This window comes from Chaetodon trifascialis, chromosome 11 (assembly GCF_039877785.1).
Source record: "Chaetodon trifascialis isolate fChaTrf1 chromosome 11, fChaTrf1.hap1, whole genome shotgun sequence".
NCBI lineage: Eukaryota > Metazoa > Chordata > Actinopteri > Chaetodontiformes > Chaetodontidae > Chaetodon > Chaetodon trifascialis.
Window position 1 is genome coordinate 27,801,860 of NC_092066.1, and position 24,715 is coordinate 27,826,574.

At 41.3% G+C, this 24,715-nt stretch overlaps 2 protein-coding genes across 4 annotated transcripts in view; both read right to left on the reverse strand.

Annotated features, from left to right (window-relative positions):
• LOC139339152 (dnaJ homolog subfamily B member 6-like) overlaps window positions 1-10,213 on the reverse strand; it is a 42,539-nt gene extending 32,326 nt beyond the window's left edge. The window contains exons 1-7 of one of the 2 annotated variants that reach the window (XR_011602648.1): window positions 10,043-10,207; window positions 7,974-8,080; window positions 7,329-7,438; window positions 7,026-7,091; window positions 3,565-3,675; window positions 3,247-3,393; window positions 2,908-3,106 (exon numbers count right to left, since the gene is read on the reverse strand). Coding sequence is in view for 1 of the 2 variants with exons in the window: in XM_070974643.1 (XP_070830744.1) it covers window positions 2,908-3,106; window positions 3,247-3,393; window positions 3,565-3,675; window positions 7,026-7,091; window positions 7,329-7,438; window positions 7,974-8,038 (698 nt within the window). In the remaining variant the exon portion in view is untranslated. Of the gene's footprint in view, window positions 1-2,907; window positions 3,107-3,246; window positions 3,394-3,564; window positions 3,676-7,025; window positions 7,092-7,328; window positions 7,439-7,973; window positions 8,081-10,042 lie in introns of both variants that reach the window. The other variant, XM_070974643.1, reaches the window with a different exon arrangement.
• Window positions 10,214-11,990: 1,777 nt separating this feature from the next.
• exoc3 (exocyst complex component 3) overlaps window positions 11,991-24,715 on the reverse strand; it is an 88,437-nt gene continuing 75,712 nt past the window's right edge. For both annotated transcript variants that reach the window (XM_070974615.1, XM_070974616.1), the window contains exons 9-16: window positions 22,828-22,953; window positions 22,076-22,176; window positions 20,949-21,059; window positions 16,185-16,326; window positions 13,863-13,985; window positions 13,500-13,661; window positions 13,185-13,306; window positions 11,991-12,411 (exon numbers count right to left, since the gene is read on the reverse strand). In XM_070974615.1, coding sequence (XP_070830716.1) covers window positions 12,207-12,411; window positions 13,185-13,306; window positions 13,500-13,661; window positions 13,863-13,985; window positions 16,185-16,326; window positions 20,949-21,059; window positions 22,076-22,176; window positions 22,828-22,953 — 1,092 coding nt within the window. In that variant the 3' untranslated portion in view covers window positions 11,991-12,206. The remainder of the gene's footprint in view (window positions 12,412-13,184; window positions 13,307-13,499; window positions 13,662-13,862; window positions 13,986-16,184; window positions 16,327-20,948; window positions 21,060-22,075; window positions 22,177-22,827; window positions 22,954-24,715) is intronic.

Genomic DNA, 24,715 nt, shown 5'->3' on the forward strand with positions numbered 1-24,715 from the left:
CGGACAAGGAGAATCAGACGACTGCTCCGGTGATCCAGCAGATGCAAGGCAACAGAGCCAGTCGAAGTTGCAATAAAAACCCTCTATGATGAAGTTTTAAAAACACTACCACCTTATGATCAATTTCAGTGATAACATGCAAGCCCAGAGTTGACATTTCACCGACCTACTTGTCTAATCACATCAAGCATACGACAGGGGAAAAAAAAAAAGACATAACCAAGTGAACATGACCTGAAGCTCCTTACTTAATAAAAAAAAAGACATAATGACATACTGGTAGGTAGACTATAGCAAGTATAATGGAGGAAACCCTGCTGAATTTCGCTGTTTGGCTCTGGAGATGAAACTGTTCACAACTTCAACAAGGCGTATTTCATGATGACCCACCGTTACGTTACACCTGCCGCAACCGCTTTATAGCTGTGGCCAGACGGACAATAATAATATAGGCCCTTTCGGTTACCGTCACTTTGTGGGAATAATAAATCTCCTAACATGTCTCAGCCCATGGGCCGGCTCCTGGTTTATCAATAAACAACACCGGAGGTGATTCTAGCCTATAAGTTGAACAGTACTACACACTAACGTGTCTTTGTTTACAGTCGCCTCTCCCTCAGCACTCGTGCTCTCACTACACTATGACGCAGCAACGCAACTACTGGTGTTAAATGATCGTCTTTTTGTCTGTCACTCATAAAGTCCAGGGATGAGTCAGGCAGAGAGCACACATCGAGGAGATTATTCTCAGTGTGTTTTATTTATTTATCAATAAATTTACCATTGCGTCTACAACTCATGTGTGTAATGAAATGCTTTTCCAAGCTCGAAGATATGAAAACTGTGGTGCTGGCATTTCTCCTGCTACTGAATTGGGAGTACTAACTCAGACCCAAATTTCAGAACAGTTCAGTTCAGTTTATTTTGTTGATGTTTCAAAAATTCAGGGAGCTATTTTATTTATTTATTTATTTATTCATTTGAGTGAGTTTTAAGAAATGTTGCTGGAAAGCCCCTGCACTTTTTGTTGTAAAATTAATTAAACTTAAAGGCATTTCAATGAAGATTTTGTGTTTGTGTTATTTTACAAAAAGTTAAGGTCTTTTTTTCAGTGTACACAAAACAAACAAACAGTATACTGTATTCATTCTAATCCCAGGTGTGTTACTCTAAATTTTGACACCAAAATTTTAATTTTTGCTGCAAACGAATGTCGGTTCTAAATATTGGCTATCAGTTTCACTTGATTATTAATAATCAGTATCGGCCGTGAAAAATCCATATCGGTCAATCTCTAGTCTTGAGTCCACCTCCTCACTGTTCTCGTGGACACAGGCTGCCTCCAGACGACAGGGACATACTGAAGTGTGAACAACACCAGGCTGTCATCAGCTCTGCCTAGGGGGGAAGGGCAGTGGCACTGTATGCATCCTTTGCATTAGCATACAGCAAGTGTAGTGTGGTGTTGTCTCTGCTGTGACAGTTGATAAACTGGTTGAAAGTTGGCAGAGTTTTGTCCAAGGTATTGTGGTAAAGTCTCTAGTAATGACTACAAACGTGTTTGGTTGCTGTGTTTGTAGCTCCACTACGGTGGAGTGGATAACGTCGTACACTGCTTCCCCGTCAGCCTTTAGAGGGATGTAGACTGCAATCACAATGGTGAATGTGAACTCCTGAGACAAATAATAAGGCCGCATCCCCACGGCTAGCAGCTCAATGTCCGGGCTACAGAAACGTTCCTTAACGGTAACATGTCCGGGATTACACCACTTCTCATTCACAAACAGCGCAATTCCTCCTCCCTTCTTCTTACCGCTCCGAGCCACGTCTCTGTCCACCCTCACACAGCTGAAGCCGGGTACCTCCACGCTCTGGTCTGGGCCGTCTGAATGCAACCACGACTCCGTCAAGGCCATTAGGATGAACAGGCAGTATTCCCATTGAGTCCTGACCAGCGCAACAAGCTCATCCATCGTATTTGCCAAGGACCCCCATGATAATCACCGGAATGGACAGTTTGTATCTCCGTGCCCTCACCCTCTGTTTGGCTCCAGTTCTGCAGCCCCGACGTCATCTTTTCAGCTCGTCTGGGACTACAATCCTCTCTCGGGGCAGCAGCATGGGTTTACACAGCGTGATCAGCTGCTTGCGTGTGTAGACAATGCCCCCACTCCCTTATGTATGGCCCTCCATTACAAAGAGTGTAAAAAGTAATAGAAAGGCCACCAAATATGTTGTAAAACTGCACGCGAACATCACGACAATTTCCAAAAACACAGTAAAATAGAAATTAAAAGAAACGTACAAAAACACAGTAAATGAACAAAAGACAAACAAAAATGACAGAGCTACTGCAACAGGCTGCCAACTAACACAGCGCCATCTTGCAAACGAGAGCCTTCTGTGCCATCGTTTTTGCTTTTTTAATACTTGCTGGCTGTAACGACTTAACTGCCCCGGTGTAGGATCAATCTCTTTCACCCAACCGGTCAAGGCAGATGGCCGCCCACACAGAGCCTGTTTATGCCTGAGGTTTCTGAAGTTTTTCCTCGCCACTGTCACCAAGTGCTTGCTCATGAGGGAATTGTTGGATCTCTGTAGATAAAAAAGCTTGGCCTGTACCAGCTCAATATGGAATATAGAGTTGAGTTGAATTAAATTGGATCAATATTAAATCTTATCTTGTCCTATCTTAAATCAATTGGCTTGTTTCTGGTCTGGATTTCAGTAATACTGAACATTTCTTACTGTCAATAAAGAACCAGGCTGAGAAGCTGTCTTCTAGATTTTCATTTCCAGTGATGTGTGTAGGAAAGAAAAAAAAATTATACTGCTGCAATGTGTGAAGAAATGAAAAAGACTAAAGACACTCCATTATGGCAGTCATTTTAGTTGGTCAGTACCTACCTTTTCGTAGTGATTTTCCTGCCGTTGATGATTTTGGTGGAAGTGGACACAGAGCGGAAGTTGCCCATGCCTCCTCCTCCACCCCCTCCCCCAAAGGAAGTGGAAGAGAAAGAGGTGAAGCCTCCACCTCCTAGACTGCCCATGGTTGTCATTTGACCCATGTGACCCATGGTGCTCATGGAGCCAAAAGAACTGAAACCTGAGATAAACAGTACAGACAGTCTCAGTGGGCCACGGGTAATGTTCCCCTGGTGACAGTGTGAAATATTTTTGAACTTGTTTGGTTTACAGTTGAATATATCATATAACTTTTTTTTAATTCACTGGTGCATCTCTTACCTGGGTCAAAAGGTGAGAAGCCAGCACCAAAGGGAGGAAAACCAACAAAGCCCCCATAAAATGAGCCACCTGTGCGACTGCGATTAGCCCGATTTTGGTGCCGCCGGCCACTGCCAAAAAACGGATCATCACTGAATGGATCTGCACCTGAGGGAACATGACAGACAACAGTTTTAAAGTAAATCAAAAACTGGAGCAGGAAATAAGGAAGATTGTTCTTCAGGCTGAAGCTTTTCAAATCTGCTATTATAAACTTCTAAAAGCAGTGGCAGACTTAGTGACATATGAACTTCTTTACACTGAAAGAGTATGACTTACCAAAAAAGTCTGCAAATGGGTCTCTACCACCGAAAAATTCCCGAAAGACGTCGTCTGGGTTGCGGAATGTGAACGGTTCATGGAAATGCTCTCCATTGTGGAAATGGCCACCTGAAACATTACATTAACGAAAAGTAATGTAAACAGTATACATGTGGACCAGAACCAAAAAAGAACAAAATGCATACAATACTCATTATTGTTGAATCAGTGTTTATTTTCACCTGTTTTGCCATGGTCACCTGCTCCATTCAACAACAATATGTGCTTCTGTTTATTACCCAGCAGTCAACTCTGCAGGGACTGGACATGCCCTCCCTAATGTCATGGGTCATTGGAATCACACTTTGATGTAGCTGACATGTCTTAAGCTGTACTCCTCACACATGAAATCATTTTATAAAGCCTACACCAATAATTAAGTTTTGTTTTTTTTTGTTTTTTTTGCATAATCTGAGTGTAACACTGGAAAGACCACAAAAACATCTGTTCTAGAGACTTCAGTCACTCTCTGTACTTGAGTGTGCTGCTCATCTTTCTGGTATGTGGTACAGAGTGCTTAGCTTGAAGAGTAACTGCTACAAACACTGACATTCAATAGATAAACTGATTGAAGTCACACATCTGTTTGCAAGCAGTTTTTAGAGTTTTGGTGATGTTTCTGTGTAGCAACATTCACAGACTTTTATGTGCTATGTTGCCTTTTTTGCTGTGACCCCTTGCCTTTGGAACAGAATTTCAATAATACCAAACTTAACTCTATCAAAGTGGTTATTTGACTGAGACAGACCAGTCAACAATAGCCAGGCCTAACTTGCTTGACTTTGCAACTATTCTAATGTGAGTTGAATGATAACAAAGTCTGACTAATTTTAGTCCCCAAAAGTTAGCCACTTTACAAACAGCTGAATTTAGAGCTGTGTTTCCATGTTAACAACCAACAAAACATGCTGACAACTGACAATCAACAGTCAACATCCTGTACAGAAGGCAAACATGGGTCTGTGGTTTGCGGAAAGTATAGTGGAACAAGCAGTGAGCAATGAAATAGTCTTTAAAGACAGTCTTGGTTCGATAAAACAAGACTGAAAACGAGTATTATTTAGTGAAATGTCATGTTTTGTGGTTGTGTGTTGAACGAGGACGTGCAGAGGAGCTCAATGTCCTTACGGATATCACCAAAACCTCTCTCAGTAAGGCTGTTGTCCCCACGTGCTTCAAAGCCTCCACGATCATACCTGATGAGAAGTCATCTCCATCCTGCTTCTAGGACTACTGCCCTGTTGCACTAACCTCCACCATCCTGAAGTGTTTTCATAGGCTAGTCATGCAGCAATTAAGATCCTCCCAAACCCCATTTCAGTTTGCACATCAGGCCAGCAGGTCCACCAATGATGCAGTCTCCTCTGCTTTCCACTCAGCCCTCACCCATCTGGACACCACAGACTCTTATGTGAGAATGCTGTTCACTGACTTAAGTTCAGCATTCAAAACTCATGTCTCTCAGCAGTTAATGATGAAACTGGTCTGACTGGGCCTGAGAGCCTCTCTCTGTGATTGGTTGCTGGACAATGTCAAAGAGATCACAAGCAGCACAGGTCAGCAACAACACATCAAGCACCATCACAATGAGCACAGGAGTCCCCCAAGGATGTGTGCTCAGTCCCCTGCTCCCCACCCTGCTGACCCATGACTTTGCACCAACCTACAGCACCGATCACCTCAGAAAATTTGCAGACAACATGACTGTGATGGGTCTCATCAGCAACAACGATGAGACAAATTACAGGAATGAGGTGAACCAGTTGGCCATATGGTGCAGAAATAACAATCTCTCCATGAATGTGGGGAAAACAAAGGAGACCGTTTTTGACATCAAGAGAACAGAGAACATGGTTCTGCTGTGCGGAGTGAGAGCAGCACCTGGACAATAAACACTGCATCACTGGCCAAGAAAGCCTCGATACCCTCATGTGCTCTTTCTACCATTGTAAGTATCCTGATCAGCCACATCACTGTGTATAGTGGCTGCACTGTCTCCAACCACAAGACTCTGCAGTGCATCATGAATACCCGCAAAGCATTCAGCACTGTGGTTGACTCAACCCATTCCTCACAAAGCCTCCTAATGTCTGATAGAAGATACCAGAGCCTCCATGAGACCTCCACTGGATTAAGTCACAGCTTCATCCACCAGGCTGTCAGGATGCTGTCTCTCTTAACTCTTTCTCCCACCTCTCCCCTCTTCCCCCAAAAATACTTGACTGTAATGCCGCTGCCCCCCACTGCCTCTCCTCATCACACACACATCCACATCCAGCACCAGCCACCTTTATATAAAGAGACAAAAAAACATATCTGCTGCTATCTGTTCTTGCACTATGGATTCATAGCATTTGCACTACATTGTATGGGACATGTATAGAAGGAATTTGTATTTTGTAGCAAAACCATTGTCAAAAAGTTCAGAGAAGAGATCATTGCTTTGCACAAACAAGGAAAAGGATACAAAATGATAGCAAAAGCTCTGAATGTTCGTACATACATACAGTTGGAAGCATAGTTCGTAAGTTCAAAGCTAAAAGAACACTGGCTACACTACTTGGATGTGGCAGAAAGAGGAAACTATCAGTGGCTGCCACCAGATTCCTGAGGAGGCAAGTGGTAAAAAACTCTCGAGTGACTGCAAAACACCTGCAGCAAGACTTGGTGGCAGCAGGCACTGAGATTTCAGTTTGTACAGTAAGACGCATACTAAACACTGAAGGGCTCCATGCCCGGACTCCAAGACATACACCACTACTGACCCAAAAGCACAAGAAAAGTGTGAGAAAAGTCAAAACCATATAAATAAGCCACAGATGTTTTGGAATTCTATTCTGTGGAGCAATGAAACAAAACTGGAACTTTTGGGGCCGATGAACCAGTGGTATGTGTGGAGGAAGAAGAATGAAGCATATGCTGAAAAGAACACCCTGCCTACAGTGAAGCATGGCGGTGGCTCTGCGATGCTCTGGGGCTGCTTTGCCGGCCCTGGCACTGGAAAACTTCAGTGTGTGGGGGGCACGATGGATTCAGGAAATCTTAGGGAAAAATGTCATGCCGTCTGTGAGGAAGCTGATGCTTGGGCGTCAATGGACGTTCCAACAGGACAATGATCCTAAGCATACCTCAAAGTCCACCAATGCTTGGTTTCAGAAGAAAAATGGAAGATTCTCGAGTGGCCGTCACAGACGTCTCACTTGAACCCCATAGAAAATCTCTGGTGGGATTTGAAGAAGGCCGTTGCAAAACGCACACCCAAGAATATTACTGAACTTGAGGCCATAAGAGCACTGAGGAACACTGTCAGAAGCTGGTGTCTGGCTATGCATCACGTTTGCAGCAGGTCATAACAGCAAAAGGGTGCTCTACTAAGTATTGAAGATGCTTGTTATGAAGGGGTTCTAAAGAGCAATTACCTCTTCCTGTGTTGTTCCCTGTCAGTCCCACTTTGCCGTAGCGATCATATATGCTCCTCTTGTTGGCTGGAAGAAGAAAGTGAAAAAACTCAAAAGCAGAATAACGACAGTGAGAATACAACTACTAAGTCAGAAATACAAGCAGCACTGGAGAGAAAAAAGAAATAGTGTGTTTCACTTGAATTCCTCTGCTCCCCTCAGACGCTGTGTTGTTGGTATTAGCTTATCTCTATTAACTACAATGTAGTCTTTCAGTGGTGTCTGGTGTTAATTTGCAGACTTGTACAGAGTTATGATACAAACCATCAGACAGCACTTCATAAGCCTCTGACAGCTCCTTGAACTTCTTCTCAGCTTCCTCCTTGTTCTCTGGGTTTTTATCAGGGTGCCACCTCAGGGCCAGCTTTCTGTACCTACACGAGGACAGAGGGAAGATGATGGTTGCTTAATAAGACTTGACTGAAAAATGAAAAAGCATTCCTGAAGGAATCATGCTGTCCATGTGTTTCTTTTAATGACAGCAGTCAATATAACAACTGAACAATTATTTGAACTGTACATTGAACTAAGCATTGGAACATTTCTTTTTATGACAATTATCCACAAAGTGTGCAACACTGAGGCACTGACCACAGGAATCCTTTAACTGTCTCAGTTCCAATCACAACTCCACTCTTGTTTGCTCTGTGCTCTGCTCACTTGTCCTGACTTAATAAATGTGCCTCTTCACACTCTTAAATTTCGAGCTGCAGACAGATTACTTTGTTAGTTTTAGCTCAATCCGTAGTTTTGTTGTTAATGAGGTTCCACAGAAAGTTGACCAACCTGGATAGTCATTCACTAGATGTACAGCTGGCAGGCGCTGCCTTTCAAGGACAAAAAAGTGACAGCAGATGTTTGCTTAACTATTTCAGAGTAGTACACAATTCTGAAACTTTATCAACTCACGCTTTCTTTATGTCATCTGCAGATGCATCTCTTCGCACTCCTAAAACCTGGTAGTACTCCACCATGATGAGTGGATGAAGGGAGAAACTTCAGCAAGCTTGATGAACCTGAAAACAATGAGAGCTGCTGACTAATATTACACATGCAGTGTATTTAAATTATACATCACCCAAACACTGCACTGATATGGCTTACAGTATGATTAGCCACCATGGTTAGTGTCCTGGATTTATCAGCCAGAACATTTTTAGCACATTTTTGACTTGTGACTGTTTATAGTAATGCAATGTCTACTTGTGCCCCATCACAGGTTACACATATCTTCAAGCTATGAGAAGCCAAACAGAAGAGTGATCTCTTATCACACTGTTTTACTTTAATGTGTATAAAGAGAAATGCACAGGGTTATTATGTCTAATCAAAAGGTACTTTGGAGCTGCTGAAATATAAAAGAGGCTCTGGCACCCACACACACACACATATGTGATTTCTATTTTTGTGATTTGGCGCTATACAAATAAAATTGAATTGAATTGAATTGAATACACACACACACACACACACACACACACACACACACACACACACACACACACACACACACACACACACACACACACCCCAAGGACTAAAACCTGTTGAAACTAAACTGACAAGAACAGTGGCAAACAGGTCAAAGCACATTGCCTATTTTAATCTCTTTAGGGTGATGACAACAGAGGGTATGAAAGATTTTTCGCAGATGTTTTTCCAGGTCAGTGAGACTAGCAGCAACCTGACAGCAGTTACTGGAAGGCTTCATGTAGGGGGTGAAAGAAGTCCTTCTTGATCTAAATGGTTTTCCTGGCTACCAACCTGGTGTATTGTTCAGAAAGTGGTGTTTGGGGTGAACCACTTATTTTGGTGGAGAATCTGTATTGTGTTTGGTGGCGCTGTACCAGGTTGAAATGTTGAAGGTGAATATAGATTCAATTAGTATTGCTGCTGACAAAAGTCCTGAGTTCCTCAGCCTTTGGAGGCACTGCTGGGTTTTCATGAACACAGTGTGCTGGGAAGAGAGGCGCCTATCTTCATGCCTTAAGATGATTCAATATGATATTCACTGTACACAGTGCAAACACCATTCTTTTCAAAATACTAAATTCTTCAGCCTGCTCAACTAAACATGTGCTCATTATGTTGCATGTGAAGTTTATGAATTACTTTGAGATATATAATGCACTAGAGCTAAGTCCAGTTACTATTCACTTAACTTCAACCTGTTTCCAAAAACATTTTTTAAAAGCTCAATTGAAAATGACAAAAAAAAAACCACATATCAAATGATGAAACTAATAAATATCATTTTTTCGTTTTTTGAAAATTATATCCACGTTTAAAATTTGATGCCAAATATCTATTCATTCTTTTTCAAACACTGGCAGCAGTCACCAATGCGTATAGCAATCCCATGTCTTTTCTGAAAAAAATTCTTCTTTTTCTAGTCTCCATCTTTTTGCTCAGTGCAGCAGTTCTTCCCAGCCATCGCGAACCATTATGCTCTAAACTGTACAGATGCTCCATACTGATATTCAATCTCACTACATATGAATAGCAAAAGAAGCATGTCTGTGTCCTGATTTAACGACGCATACCATTTCACATATTTTTATCGTTATGAATTTAGCAATCAGATTGCAATCAAAATATAGTTGAACTGAGAGAATCTAACGACAACCATCTAAACCTGATCTCCATACACCCTATTTCAGCTTTAAGGGTGACGCTAACTTGTTTATCTCTCTGTGACCCTGAATGGCTGCTGCCACTAAGCTAACATAAATGGAAAAGATTTAAGAAAAGAACTAGGAACAACAGTGTAAATAGGGATTATTTGCAGCACAGCTATAACATATAGCATGTCCAACAGTTCGCACTGAAGAATATAATCTCACTGAAATATTTTGTTTGCGGAGGTGTTTGTTAGCTGCTCACTTTAGCGAACCTACCGTAAAATGATGATGGCGTTAGCTTAGCTCTGCTTAGCAGTAACATCATTAGCCCATTTAGCTGTTGTCAAACATTCTTACCCAATTCAAGTCCAGCTGTCCGTGATGTCAGGAAACATGTAAGAAAGACAGACAGTCTGTTATTTAGCTTTTGACAAAAACTATACAGGTTTATTCATGAGCCGCGGTTCACAGGTTCAGATTTAACACATCGTCCTCTTCCTGGTTTCTTCATCACCCTCTTCTTGTTTATTGGAGGTCATTACAACTCACACGTGCGTCACCGCCACCACCTGGACACAGTAGGCTGTAGCAATAGAAACAATTAGTACAAAGAATTTCATTTAATAGCTGTCAACTATCAGCCCCATTCGAATTCTCTCTTTTTCAGGAAACAGCAAAATCTTGAGTAAAATCTCATTTTGTGTATGTTCACAATCCACTGAATACTTCACTTGTATTATACAGTATATAGCGATTGTATTTTGTTGCCCATTGTTGCTTCTTCATATATATTATTTCACACCTACTTGTATTTCCCTAATAGTTCTATACTTATTTGACCTATATTTGTTCAAATTTGTTGTGCTTGTTTTTATCTGTATGTCTATTTCTATTTCTGTAAATTCTTCCGAGGCTACATTGAAAGCAGCAAGTCAAATTCCTTGTATGTGTACACAGACTTGGCCAATAGCATCATTCCTGACAGATGATCCACTGAGCAATCCTTCTGATAACATGAATCCCACAGACATTTCCAGTTGATAGTTCCTACATCACTTGCTGTCCCAGGATCAGTCATCAGGGCAGCAATTAGTGCACAGTTTAGTGTATATTGATTTGCAATCACTACAGTTGTGAAACATTACTTTCAATTCCGTGGAGTCACCATTTTGATTGCTATGAATTTAGATTACCTGTAAACTCAGACTACATCTATATTGACAGGGATACAGCATGTTTAATTTTTAAAACTCACTCGTCATCATTAATGTAAAAAAATGATGACATCTGCATTGACTGCATTTTTTCTTACAGCTCTCTGTATAATCTTGATAAAATGACCACTGCAAACTCTTTTTGATGTCAATTAATCATGAATATTTAAAAAAAAGAACTGATAAACGCTATTGTGTTGCTCTGATAAACTTGCATCATGTTTGACTGTAAGATGACTTACTAATCCCAGGAATCAGTCTATAAATTGTACAAGTTTTTGTGGCCCTTTCTCCCTAAGGTGAGGGAGAGGACAAAAGGACATTCGATGAGGGAAACAGGATAAGGGGGCAATTTAGGGTCCAAGTCATTGTACCTGAGGAATTTATTTTATAGTATAAACCCTAGGACACAGGATGAGTGCACTCCTCAAATGGTCATTGTTTTGGGGGAATGATTTACCAACACCAGGTGCATGTGACAACCAGTTGTCCTTTTGTTGTTGGACAGTATAGAAGCCAAGACACTGCGGAGATCGGCAGAGAACACTCTGCATGAGTTTTCCCTCCATGCTGCATGTATTAAAGAGACCTGATACATCACAACGAGTCTGTAATTCTTTAGAGAATTAGCAACTCTCAGCGATCAACAGGGAGAATTTCCCTTACACGACTACAATGTTTTCAATTTGTGTGCTATGTGACATTTTGAGGACAAAATTAGAAGTAAAGCATTTTGTATTTGTTGTCTGGTGTGGTCTGATCCATTTTTATTTCTTAATTTCTATTTCTATTTTCTCATATGAAAATAAGGACCCTATAATATTAGTGCCTGTTTGATCTTCTGTAATGTATCCTCCTGGACTCACTAACTGTGTGTCAGTTTGTAGTGTTGGCAAATTGAATGTGTTGCAAAGAGAATTTTGTTGACTGACTGTGACATCTGTGGACAAGTCAAAGTGAAGCAGCAGTGGAAAAGCCACAGGATGAAAAGAAAAAGAAGCTAAACAAATAAGAGGAAGAAGAGAAGAAGAAAAAGCAGGGACCCAACTGCTGTGATTCTTGAACCTCTAATTAGTAGTCATACCACAGTGCACATTTTTACAATTATAACTTTATTTATTTATTTTTTTGAAGCAGACGTGATCAGGATTACAATTAAAACTGCAAATACAGGAAGGGTGGGGACAATAAAACACAGCAAGCTGCATTAATCAATTACAATTAACTGAGTATCTGGACAAAGAAGTTCGTTAATGGTGTTGTGTCTGAAGGTAATTAAGATGGAAATAGTGTCATGGTGACTGGTTTTATTTGAGCAGCTTTGCAGTTGCCATGGAGGTCATGGTAGTCATGGTTGTCATGGTGATGGTGGGCACAGTGATATCTTTAAAGATGGGCTCTGTCACACCAGAGTAGGATACTTTGTTCTCACTGAGAGTCCCGATGATCATCTGGCGCATTTCCCTGCTGGCATCACCACGCACTGCCAGCAACGCCTGGATGTGCTCCTCCCTAGGAACAGCAGAAGTGAAAAAAAAACCTTAGCAATGTGCAGACAATGTGGCCTTCACTTCCTTTGTGATTACCACCAATTCACCCAGAAAGCAGAGTGTAACATTCATGTAGAAACTCATCCAAAATACAATGGCTGCAGTTCATTTACAGTGCCTTGCATAAGTATTCATGCCCCTTGGACTTTGAAATTGGGGGGGGGGGGGGATCTCTAATACAATGTGGGAGTGTGTGTTTACTGCCAAACCAAAAAGTATTTTGCAGAGAGGAAGAGACACTGTATTTCAGGGTGTATATTTCAGCTGCTACAATAGATGTTGACATGTTAATACAATGCATGATACAGTAAGATTTATGTTTTTTTCTCTTTTTTTCAGAACAGAAGACAAAAATGAAATGAGTGATATAGAAGATGAATAACATAGACATAAAGTGTTAACATAATTAAGGAGGAAATTTTGCATCTTGTAGCTCATTTTGTATTTGTTAATTGGAATTGTTTGAGTACATGTCTATAAACTGCTTAATCTTCTGTTCCAGATGTTTTCTAGTTCCTGTTCCTTTTTTTTTCTTGTTAGTTCTTGTTAGTATGATATTATCTGGCCTCTAACTACTGCCCTACCTGTTTCCCATAGTAATGATGACAAAATTTCTGGGGAGTCATTAAATTCCATAAAGGATGCCCACTCTCTTAATGTCAAGAGAAATCAGTTATTAGTTACAGTACTAATGCAAGGAGAAATGGCTGTCAACGTGTGTGTGACTGTGTGTACCTGATGTCAGGATATTTGGACACCAGAGTGGTGACTTCCAGGAACAGCAGTGTGGGGTCAGTCAGCTTGAACACCTCAGCGATTGCAGTTATGGCGCCACAAAGCCGGTCTGTGTCTTCACCCTACACAATTAGCAATTAACCAAAGTTAGGTGTGCCCTTTCAACCTTAAAAGGTTTCATGTCATTGTGCTTCCAACTGTTACACCATGTCAGCATTGGCCCAGTAACTAGTTGTTGATGAAAATGAAAATGCAGTCCTGGTGCTGAAAGTGAACAATGTTGCAGTATAGCAAAGCCATTATATGTGAACTCACAGCTGCCAGCTTCCTGAAGAGGAACTTGAACTGATCAGCCTCTTTGATCATCCTCTCTGCTCCCTCCCTCCTCTCATCAGGATTTTTAAAGGCGATCCTTTTCTGCATCACTGCTTTAATGTACTCCACCACCACTCTGCGCAAGGCCTCACTTGTCATCTCCTGCACATACAACAGCCAACATGCCATAAGTTCATATCAATAGTTTCTGAACGGGGGAAAATGACTCTTGTTCTACATGTTGGATTCTACGGAAAGTTGGTTCTTATCGCATGACAAACATTTCCATTAGGTTTCAGTGGAATTAATTCAGAACTTTTAGAGATACCCTGCTAGAAGCACTGTGTTCCCCTCCCATCCTACCTCATTGAAGGGTTTCTTGATTTTGTTGAAGTCATTGAAGTAGTCCTCCACTGTCACACAGATGGTGTCAACAGCATGAGAGCCCATCAGCCACTTCCTGGTCAGCAGCTCATTCAGGTGATGCTGGTCAATTCAATGTCAAAATTACAGCAATTAAATACATTGGGGGTTATTTTTTGCAACCTATGTTGACATACTGGCTTTGAAAAACAAAGGAGCAACATCAAAATAAATATCATGTATTTTTCATTTGAAGGAATTTCTACTTTGTAGAAAATGACAACATTTCCTGGCACACATTCTGTAGTTCACTCCACTGAAGTACATGTGAATTAACCACATTAATTGACATAGAAAGACATTTTGTAAAAGCATGTTACTTAATTTTACAGTGCAATTTTTTTTTGCATTATTTGATTCTGATTAGACAGCACAAACCAAATTAAATAATCTGTAATTGCATTACCTAGGATTTCCACCAGGCATGTATTCATGCCGTTGCATATGCCGCGCATATTTGCTCCGTCCTCTGCACATCTCCAATCACCACTACTGGCGTTTCAGAAGCAAAGTGTTTTGCCTGTTGAGCTTTGTTGACTTGCTCGGGCCGTGTTTATTTGTTCATTTTCCCTTGATTTTTGTCCTTCTACACCAGGTAAGTAGGTGCGTTTATTGTTGATGGATGATCTGGAGTCTGCACAGGGTGCTTTATTTTGAAAATCTCCCAGATTCTCTCTCTCTGGGGAGCAGAGTGTAGATACGCTTTTGGGACACTTCTGAAAAGGAGACACTACGTGCCCCGTGGAAATGCACTCATTGACTACGATGGCAGCTATCAACTCCGTCATAGGTGTCGTGGACACAATGCGGACATTACACGTCTGGTGGAAACCTGCACTTAGGGTGATGGCAGAAATCACAGAAGAGGAAATATCAAAACCTTGTACATCACACAAATCTTCCAGATTGTGGTAAGATTGTGCAGCCCTATACACACACACACACACACACACACACACACACACACACACACAGATCAGGCATAAAATTATGACCACTGACAGGTGAAGTGCATAACACTGATTATCACTTCATCATGGTACCTTTAAGTGGCTGGGATATATTAGGCAGCAAGTGACCATTTTGTCCTGAAAGTTGATGTGTTAGAAGCAGGACAACGGGCAAGCGTAAGGATTTGAGCGAGTCTGAAGACGGCTAAATTGAAATGGCTAGACAACTGGGTCAGAGCATCTCCAAAACTGCAGCTCTTGTGGGGTGTTCCCAGTCTGCAGTGGTCAGTATCTATCAAAAGCGGTCCAAGGCAGGAACCATGGTGAACTGACGACAGGGTCAATGGGGCCAAGGCTCATTGATACACGTGGGGACGTTGATCCAACAGACGAGCTACTGTTGCTCCTATTGCCAAAAAAGGTAATGCTGGTTCTGATAGAAAGTGTCAGAATACACAGTGCATCACAGTTTGTAGTGTATGGGGCTGCATAGCCACAGACCAGGGTGCCCTTGCTGACTCCTGTCCACCACTGAAAACGGCAATAATGGGTGCGTTAGCTTCATAACTGGACCACGGAGCAATGGAAGAAGGTCACCTGGTCTGATGAATCAGGTTTTCTTTTACATCACGTGGATGGCCACGTGCATGTGTGCCACTTACCTGGGAAACACATGGCACCAGGATGCTCTATGAGAAGGCAAGCCGGCACGGGCAGTGTGATGCTTTGGGGAATGTTCTGCTGGGAAGCCTTGGGTCCTGCCATCCATGTGGATGTTACTTTGACACGTAGCTAAGCATTGTTGCAGACTATGTACACCCTTTCGTGGTATTCCCTGGTGGCTGTGGCTTCTTTCAGCAGGATAATGCCCCATGCCACAAAGCAAAAACAAGTTTGAGGTGTTGACTTGACCTCCAATTTCCCCAGATCTCAATTCAATCGAGCATCTGTGGGATATGCTGGACAAATGAGTCTGATCCATGGAGATCCCACCTCAACTAACAGGACTTCAAGGATCTGCTGCTAACATCTTGGTGCCAGATACCACAGCACACCTTCAGGGGTCTAGTGAAGTCCATGCTTTGACGGGTCAGGGCTGTTTTGGCAGCAAAAGGGGGATCAACACAATCTTAGGCAATGGTGCGGTCATTATGTTATGCCTGATCGGTGTATATACTGTATGTATACACACACACATACATACATACATACATACATACATACATACATACATACAAATGTGCTGAGGATACAACAAACAAGCTTTAAACAAAGACTAAATATATTTCTGTCCAATAAGAGCCCTTCTTACTTCAAGGTCTAGGAAGACTTCATCCAATAGGAATTGACATCCCTCCTTGGCCACATCATTGAGTGTCCTCTCTATGGCAGCATCACTGTCAGTGGGCTCTGAAGACTGAGAGTACTTCCTCTTCAGACTGTTGATGGACTCTCTGAGGAACACATGGGACATCTGTCATTAATTTGTTATGCATATGAATCCCCAAAGTGTTCAATACTGAATGTCTTCTGCACCATTTTTACTTTTCTTTTTCATTTTCTGAGCCTTGTTGCAGGGAGCCTGAGAACTAAGATTTTCATTGCCAATGACTGCTTCAGTGTAATTGTGGTAGATGTGACAATAAACCAACCTCGTACCAACAACCTCCTGACTTACTGTAGGACAGGATTTCTGTCATTTTTTTAAAGAATGATGAGATTTTCCTCTGCATCTTGACCTTGAGATTTCAAATTGAATTCAGCGATTTATATAAGTTTTCTTTACCAATATCAAACATGAAGCTATGCTATCACAAGTTATGACTGAACACCAGAAGGCTAAACAACCAGACAGAGGGATGGCTAGTAACTTTAGCTGGTAAAGGCCAACCATCTTGCAAAGCAAACTATGCCTTTATTTCTCAAATGCAAATAAGTGTGTATAACTAACTGGTTATACGTTTGAAAGAGGGATTGATGCTCTACTAACTACTTCAACAAAATATTGTTAAGACTTTAGCGCACAGGTCTCAAACTCATTCCACAAAGGGCCGAGTGGCTGAAGGTTTTCTTTCCAACCAAGCAGCAGCACACCAGACTTGACTCATTTCATTAGCTGATCTCAGTCTTCAGACAGCTGATTGGTCAGACTGCGTGCTCTTGATTGGTTGGAGGAAAAACCTGCAGCCACACGGCCCTTTGTGGAATGAGTTTGAGACGCCTGCTTTAGCGTATATCTCCAGTGAATGTGAGTGCTGAGACTACCTGATTTCATCCTGCACTTTTGGAAGAAACTAATTCCGTAGGGTTGTGGCTTTTTGTGGTGTGATCTATGACATATATAGAATATGTTCCATTCATAAAGGTGATCATAACTATATGAAATATTAGTAAGAAAATAAATGACCAAAAAAAATCTGAAAATCTGGTGAGGCACGTACATGGAAATGTATATGTACATGGAGATGAAATGTGATCAAGAGACAAGGCCATTATGCTGTGGCTGAGTTAATCATAAAGTTGCAATGCCTGCAATTATTTATGTTTTTTGTCTGTCCACCAAGAACTGTTTTGATGAAGTGGTGCTCTTAAATAGTTTAGTCGTTAAATTTGCCATGAGAAAGATTAGATATTTTGAGGGAGCCTTTATGCTGTAATTTCAGGGTATTTTATGTTTCCTTTAACATTTTCCTCTTGATTTTTAATCATTATTAGATTTGTTGTTGTTGATTCGGGGTTGCTCACATACAAGTTTTTTTATTGTTTTGGTGATTAAGAAACTGGCCACAGATTTCCTGCTGCCATTCTTTTTTCTTTTCCTTGCATGAATGAAGAAAAACAATGCTTAATTTGCGATAGGCATGTCAGACTGATGTTATGATTTCTATCTCTATCTGCTCCAGTCATTGCAGATCACATTACATATATTTTTAACTTTGCAATTACATCTTGCACAGTCCATCACATGTGGAAACTGGCTCATATGGTCCCTCCCTGCATAAATGGAGAAACAGAAGTGATCCTAATAACTACTACTGGTTACTTACTACTGGTTTGAACAATAAGAAACATTGTGCCTCCATGTTTATAAACCTCTGAAACGATTGATCATTTTGCACCTCTAAAGGTTAGTCTCCGTCAGCCTCGGAAGGGATGCCTGGTTATTCAGATCAACACCAATGTGTGATGACAGGAACGGCCAAATCTAAATTTCTACGAGTTACCAAGGGATCCATTTTGGGCCTCGTCCTAGTCACCATTGGGCAGGGTGCATACCAATCAATATCACTGGAACTTGAATATTTCGAATGCTGTATACCAGGGGTGTCAAACTCAAATACTCAGTGGGCCAAAATTAAAAAAAAATTGTTCCAAGTCAATTCAATATTCCTTTATTCGTCCCTCGAGGGGAAATTCAAGGGCCAGACTGGTTCAATGTTTATTGAGAACTGATTGAAATGAACTTATTACACATATTAAACCTGGAACTAACACAGCCTATAAGTTATTACCTATAAAACAACATTAATCATTAAAAAAAATTGAAATCAGTTGCAATCATTTCTTATGGCGTTATCTACAGCTTCCCAGAGTAACTTCAAATGAAAACATTTTCCCACAGGCCAACAACAACCAAAAAATTATGTCCTTCAAAGAAAAACCAAACGTGCCCAGTGGTAGCAAGAAAAGAGTGCAAAATGTAAACATATATTAAACCTGAGTTTGCTGCTCTTGATGCACACTAAGTCTAAGCCAGATGCTTGAACCTGAAATGAGACCGTTTTATCCATACACAAAAACATTAAACATTAAATACAAGAAAAAAACAGTTGCCATTGACTGTTATATATGATATATGATATATGTTATATACGATAACAAACACCTTTAAAACAGATTATACCGTGGTCTGGGTGAATACTCGATTCTGATTGGCTGCAGGGTGTCCGTTAAAGTGTTATAGGACACCTATAAAAAAGTTCCGGTCAAATAGCCTGATTGTTCTAAATTATTGCGCTGGCTCAAATGCTAGTTGGCAACAGAAACTCAGAACATACGTTAACAGATGTTATTTCACAGTGCATTTAATTTTAAATAGTTTGTCGCCTGTCTTTCTGTCTTGCTTACCTTACTTACTTACTCGCTTGATACAGAGTGGATGGTGAATAATATTTATAAAAACGATTTAGGATAGACTTACTTGCTTGATACACATTTAATGATCAGAGTCAATGGTGGATAATATTTTTTGCAATAAAAACGATTTAGGAAACCATTTGTGGATTCTGATTCTTTGAAACAAAATTTTGCATCATCCTCTGGACACGCACAAGCGGTAAAAGGTGCACTTGCCCTCTGAAATGATACTTTGTATCACGTAACATAACGTTAAGCAATCATCTCACTTCCCTCCACTGATTAGGTCTAATATAACAGCTGCGGCCGACCGAGCTGCAGGTTCTGTGGCCAGAGCCGGTTACCTTGGCAACGCGTCACAACGAGAGATATTAAATAGTCCACTCAGCCGCTTCTTGTGAAAAACTTACGATTTTAACGGTAATAAACAACATTAACGTATTAATAATTGATTTAATATTTATTTCTTTCGTAAGTGACCATGGTATAAGCGGGATAATGCCCTTCGAGGTGTCCATTATCAGAAATGTATGGACTTCACGGAGGCGTGAACTGGTTGACGCGTCTTTGTTTTACTCTGAGAGCACACGGTGTGTGCTGGCCTTCATGCTTATCTGATGCATTCTTGTTCTGGTACGGCAGCCAAAGGACATGACATGCAGGTTGGTGCCAAGCAGCCTGCGACCAGCGATATTTGGATGTAGCCCTTAGTCTTTAAGAAGACTTTACAGTGCCAAAATATATTGGAATTGTCAATATACTGTATGCCATGAATGAGGCATTCCAAAGGAGTCTGCCGAAAGGTTTGATTCCTTTACCCAAGGTTGGAATGGGGCCTGACATGAATACATGTTGGGAGTGACTATCGTCTATTGTCTCCAGTAGCAAGTAGAGGTCTTTTTTCAGGACCTCAGAGCCAGTGATTTCCATTTCTAATGCTCCATGTTAGAAAGCAGTATTGTTAGCATACATAGTGATTGATGCCTATGTCATTACTGGAACTATCCATGCACATAGCTTGGTGATGTCTGTCTCTTAAAGATCTGATGTGAGAAACACATGTGATTTGCATGCAGTCTGAATACAGCTTTTCCAGAGGAAGTAGTCTCTTTATAAATACAGGGAAGGCCAACAGTTTGAACGCTTGCACACCTTTCCCAGCCTACTTTCTGCTATTTCTCTGTGTAGGAAGTCAAATTAATTTCTTTGAAGACTGCCCATTCAAGGAAAAACTTACCTACCCTCTTCCCGGATATACTATATAATAAAATGTTTCATTGAATGCAATTGGTTGCCTTCTTTATTTTGCACTATTGACTAAATTTCTTTCTTAGCTTGAAATGAGCAGTTGCTGGCATTCATTAATTTTTACTTATTGGGAATATTTATGTGAATGTCTCAGGATGTGTAATTATGACCATAGAAGTACAACAAAAATATTCACGCACACACAGTAAATCAGTGGTGGAAGAGGTACCCAGGTCTTTTACTTAAGGAAGAGTAACAACACATATGGTCCTGCACTCAAAATTTTACTCAAGTGAAAGTTCAGAAGAATTAGGAATCACATATCTAAATACACATTACAAAAAGCAACTCTCTTTTTCTATGGGCTGTTCCTCCTTTCTAAACTGCCTCTGGTGCAGAAACAAATGCAGCTTCCATCTGACCTGTGGTAAGAGGTTGTTCAAGTGGTTTTCCTCTCAGCTCTAATTCATGGAGATGTCATTTATTGACATGTTGCTACACTCTGAGGCCAATATATTCCATTTACCACGCTGCCATCAGATTTACAACAGGTGACAATTACAACCACTGCATTCGATATGATAACGTTGTTTGGCCCTCCCTGTCTCACACTGGGAGGGCCAAACAACTTGACCAAAGTTATCATCTACTTAAAGTGTACACACGAGTTCATGTATAAATTAAATCTTACTTGAATGTCTGGCAGTTGTTAATGATGGCTATCATGTACTGTACATAACACTGAGGAAGCTGTCTGTCTCTCAGGTGCTCCTCTTTGTAGACAATTGCCTCTTCTCTGTACCTACAGACAACAATGCACACATTTGTTAGGTTTACATAGTAACTGTCAGAATTATTGCAGAAGTTTGTTCTCTTGTTCCCTGTATTGACAGAACCAATATTTAAAGCTGCAGTAGGTAAGATCGAGAAGAGAGCGGACTTAGCCTGAAAATTTGAACCAACACAAGTTCCATGTCACTCCCCCTCCCTCTCCGCTGCACTCATGTCCTGACTCCAAGCCCCTCCTCCCTGTGGCGTCTGCCTGGCTGCCGTGACAACCAGTAATGTTAGCCTTAGCACCGGAAATAAGCTAACTCTGCTCAGCCACTACATCGCAGTCGCTAACATACCGTACGCGGAGTGTTACTGTAACAATCACCATATTAGCTTTATAATTATTAGTTGTCTTAGCCGTATATGCTGTTGTTTGCAGCGCGGTATGGGCAGTTTCTCCTCTGGGGGTGGCTTTTGCTCCACCATAGCTTTCACTAGCCTCCTGATGCCGCTCACAGAGCTGTTTGGCTGAGCGGCAGCCGGCAGCATGAGCGGAGGGAGGGGGCGGTTTGCAGCGTGTGTGAGTAGTGATTGACAGATGTCAGACACTCCCTCAGACCATCCCCTGGCTCTGATTGGTGGATTCTCGCAAACTGCAGTAGGAGCAGTAGATGGGACCAATGGAGCCTGTTTTTTTCACAGATTACATGTTTCATGTACTGCTGTCTGGGCATAGGGACAGTTTTAGAAAATATGATAAAAAAAATTACTTTTATACAAGTTACCCACTGCAGCTTTAAAGGGTAAATTATGGACAGCAGAACTCATTGCGCGAATGTAGGGAGTACACAAATGTGGAGAGTTTGAAAATTACCCAGGTTATACTATGTTGTTGACAAGGTGTTTTTCATTTGACCTTAAATTCAACAAGATTTTGAAATGTGCATGTGGTGTATGTGGGGAAATGAATCCCATAAATCTAAAGGATATGTTTAAGAGACTTTCATCATGTCAGAAAAAGTCAATAAGTATGAAAAAATTTACCTGATGAGGAAAGTGTTCATCTGTTTCAGGCAGAGCTTCAGAACTTGCTCTTTGAAATCCCCATCAATCTGGGCAGCAACTTGCAGATTCTGTTCAAACATCTGATGAAGAGTGGAGTGAAGATACGTTAAGATCAGAGAGAGAATGAGTGACAAGAGTACTGTGGTCTCCAATAAATTATTTTCTTTACAATGATCAGGAAGTAAACATACAGTGGCTTCAGTAAGTATTCACAAACCTACATCCTTGACATGTTCCCAGAATTTGACTGGAGTTCTTGTCTTATAAACTTATGCCTGCATTAAGAGTGTTTGGGGCCGTTTGGGGGCAGCTGCAAACACAACACTGACATATTTCAACCTTTTAAGTTGTTATGGCAAACATGTTAGCAAATTGCCTATTCACACATCAAGTTCTCTGGTGACTTGATGAATGTAAGTTCAATGTTTACTCTCCTTTTTAGCTCTGGTTTGATGTACACCAACTCATGTGGGAAATATAACAACACAACACACACACAGAGTAGTATGAGAAACTGGTGTCCGGTGCGATGAGACAAATCCGGCCCGACAGCAGGCAAGACAATGGTCAAAAGGGAGTATCTTTAGGGAATGTCTGAATGCCATTGAGTGCCCCTCCTGAATCTGCACACCTCCAGCCCCTTGAAAATCTGTCAAGTGATTCTCTATTTCTGCTCATTCCTATTCAGCGTCTGGAATACTTCATCAGAAGGGTGCGTGTATATGTGTTACCTGAAAGACAATAGCAGGCAGTGTGGTCTGGTAGTATCCATCTTGGTCAGCCTCAGGCTCAGTTTCTTTCTGCCAGTCCTTCTTGTCTGTTTCCAGGGCCTTCCGCAGCCAGCCTGTTATATTAGACTGAAGACATCAGAATGAAAATCAGCTTTATTGGCCAAGCATGTGTGCACATACAAGGAATTCAACTCTGGCATAGGAAAATAGACATAAAGCTCAACAAGGACAAAAAGACAAAAATCAAACAAACAAAAGACTGAACAATAAGTTAAGAAGTGCAAAAATATAAAATATAAAATAAACAATATATACAATGAAATTTACAATGTGCACGGATTTAGTTTGACAGTGACAATGAGTGATGACTGTATGTTAAAAACCATGCATTATTCAACCATACAATTCAATTTCAATTCAATTTTATTTATTTGTATAGCGCCAAATCACAACAGAAGTTGTCTCAGGACACTTTCCATATAGAGCTGGTACAGACCAAGCTCTTTTATCTACAGAGAAACCAACAATTCCCCCATGAGCAAGCACTTGGCGACAGTGGCGAGGAAAAACTTCCTTTTAACAGGCAGAAACCTCGAGCAGAACCAGACTCTGTGTGGGCGGCCATCTGCCTCGACCGGTTGGGTGAGAGAGGAAGAGCAAGAGAGGGAGAGGGAGAGTGAGACAGACAGACAGGCAGACAGACAGACAGACAGACAGACAGACAGACAGACAGACAGACAGACAGACAGACATGCAATCACAGTAACAGTGACAGTGGATGTGGATACAGTGCATATCATAAGTATTCACCCCCTTGGATGTTTTCCCCTTCTATTGCATTCATAAATCAATCATGGTCAAAACAATTTGGCTTTTTTAACACAAAAATTTATTGGAAAAAACTCTTTAATGTCAAAGTGAAAACAGACTTCTACAAGAGGTCCATCAAATTATTGCCAGTAGTCTCACAATTAGTGAAATGAAGATCACCTGTGTGATCTGAGTGGTGTGGGTGTGTTTCAAGTGATTGAGGTATAAAACACCTGTGTCTGAAGGGTCAAGAGACTGGCTGATCAGTATTCCTGGCTACCACTACACCATGAAGACAGAAGAACACTCCAAGCAACTCAGGGAAAGGGTTATTGAGAAGTACAATTCAGGGGATGGATACAAAAAAATTTCCAAGGCATTGAACATCCCCCGGAGTTCAGTGGAATCAATCATCAAGAAATGGAAGGAATATGGCACTTGTGTGAATCTGCCTAGATCAGGCCGCCCTCGTAAACTGAGTGACCGTGCAAGTAGGAGACTAGTGAGAGAAGCCACCAAGACCCCTACGACTACTCTGAAGGAGTTACAAGCTTCAGCTGCTGAGATGGGAGAGACTGTGCATATAGCAACTGCTGCCCGGGTTCTTCACCGGTCAAAGCTTTATGGGTGAGTGGCAATGAGAAAGCCACTGATGAAGAGAAGTCATATTAGATCTCGACTAGAGTTTGCCAAAAAGCATGTGGAAGACTCCATGGTCAAGTGGAAGAAGATTCTTTGGTCTGATGAGACCAAAATTGAGCTTTTTGGCCATCAGTTGTAAAGATAGAGGGCAGAATGAATGCTGCAAAATACACCGTAATCCTGGGGGACAATCTTCTTCAGTCTGCAAGAGAACTACGGCTTGGGAGAAGATTTATTTTCCAGCAAGACAATGATCCAAAGCATACTGCAAAAGCTACACAGGAATGGTTAAAAAGAACCAGGTAAATGTTCTGGAGTGGCCAAGTCAAAGCCCAGACCTCAACCCTATAGAGAATTTGTGGCTGGACTTGAAAAGGGCTGTTCATGCCCGATACCCGCGCAACCTGACAGAGCTTGAGCAGTTTTGCAAAGAAGA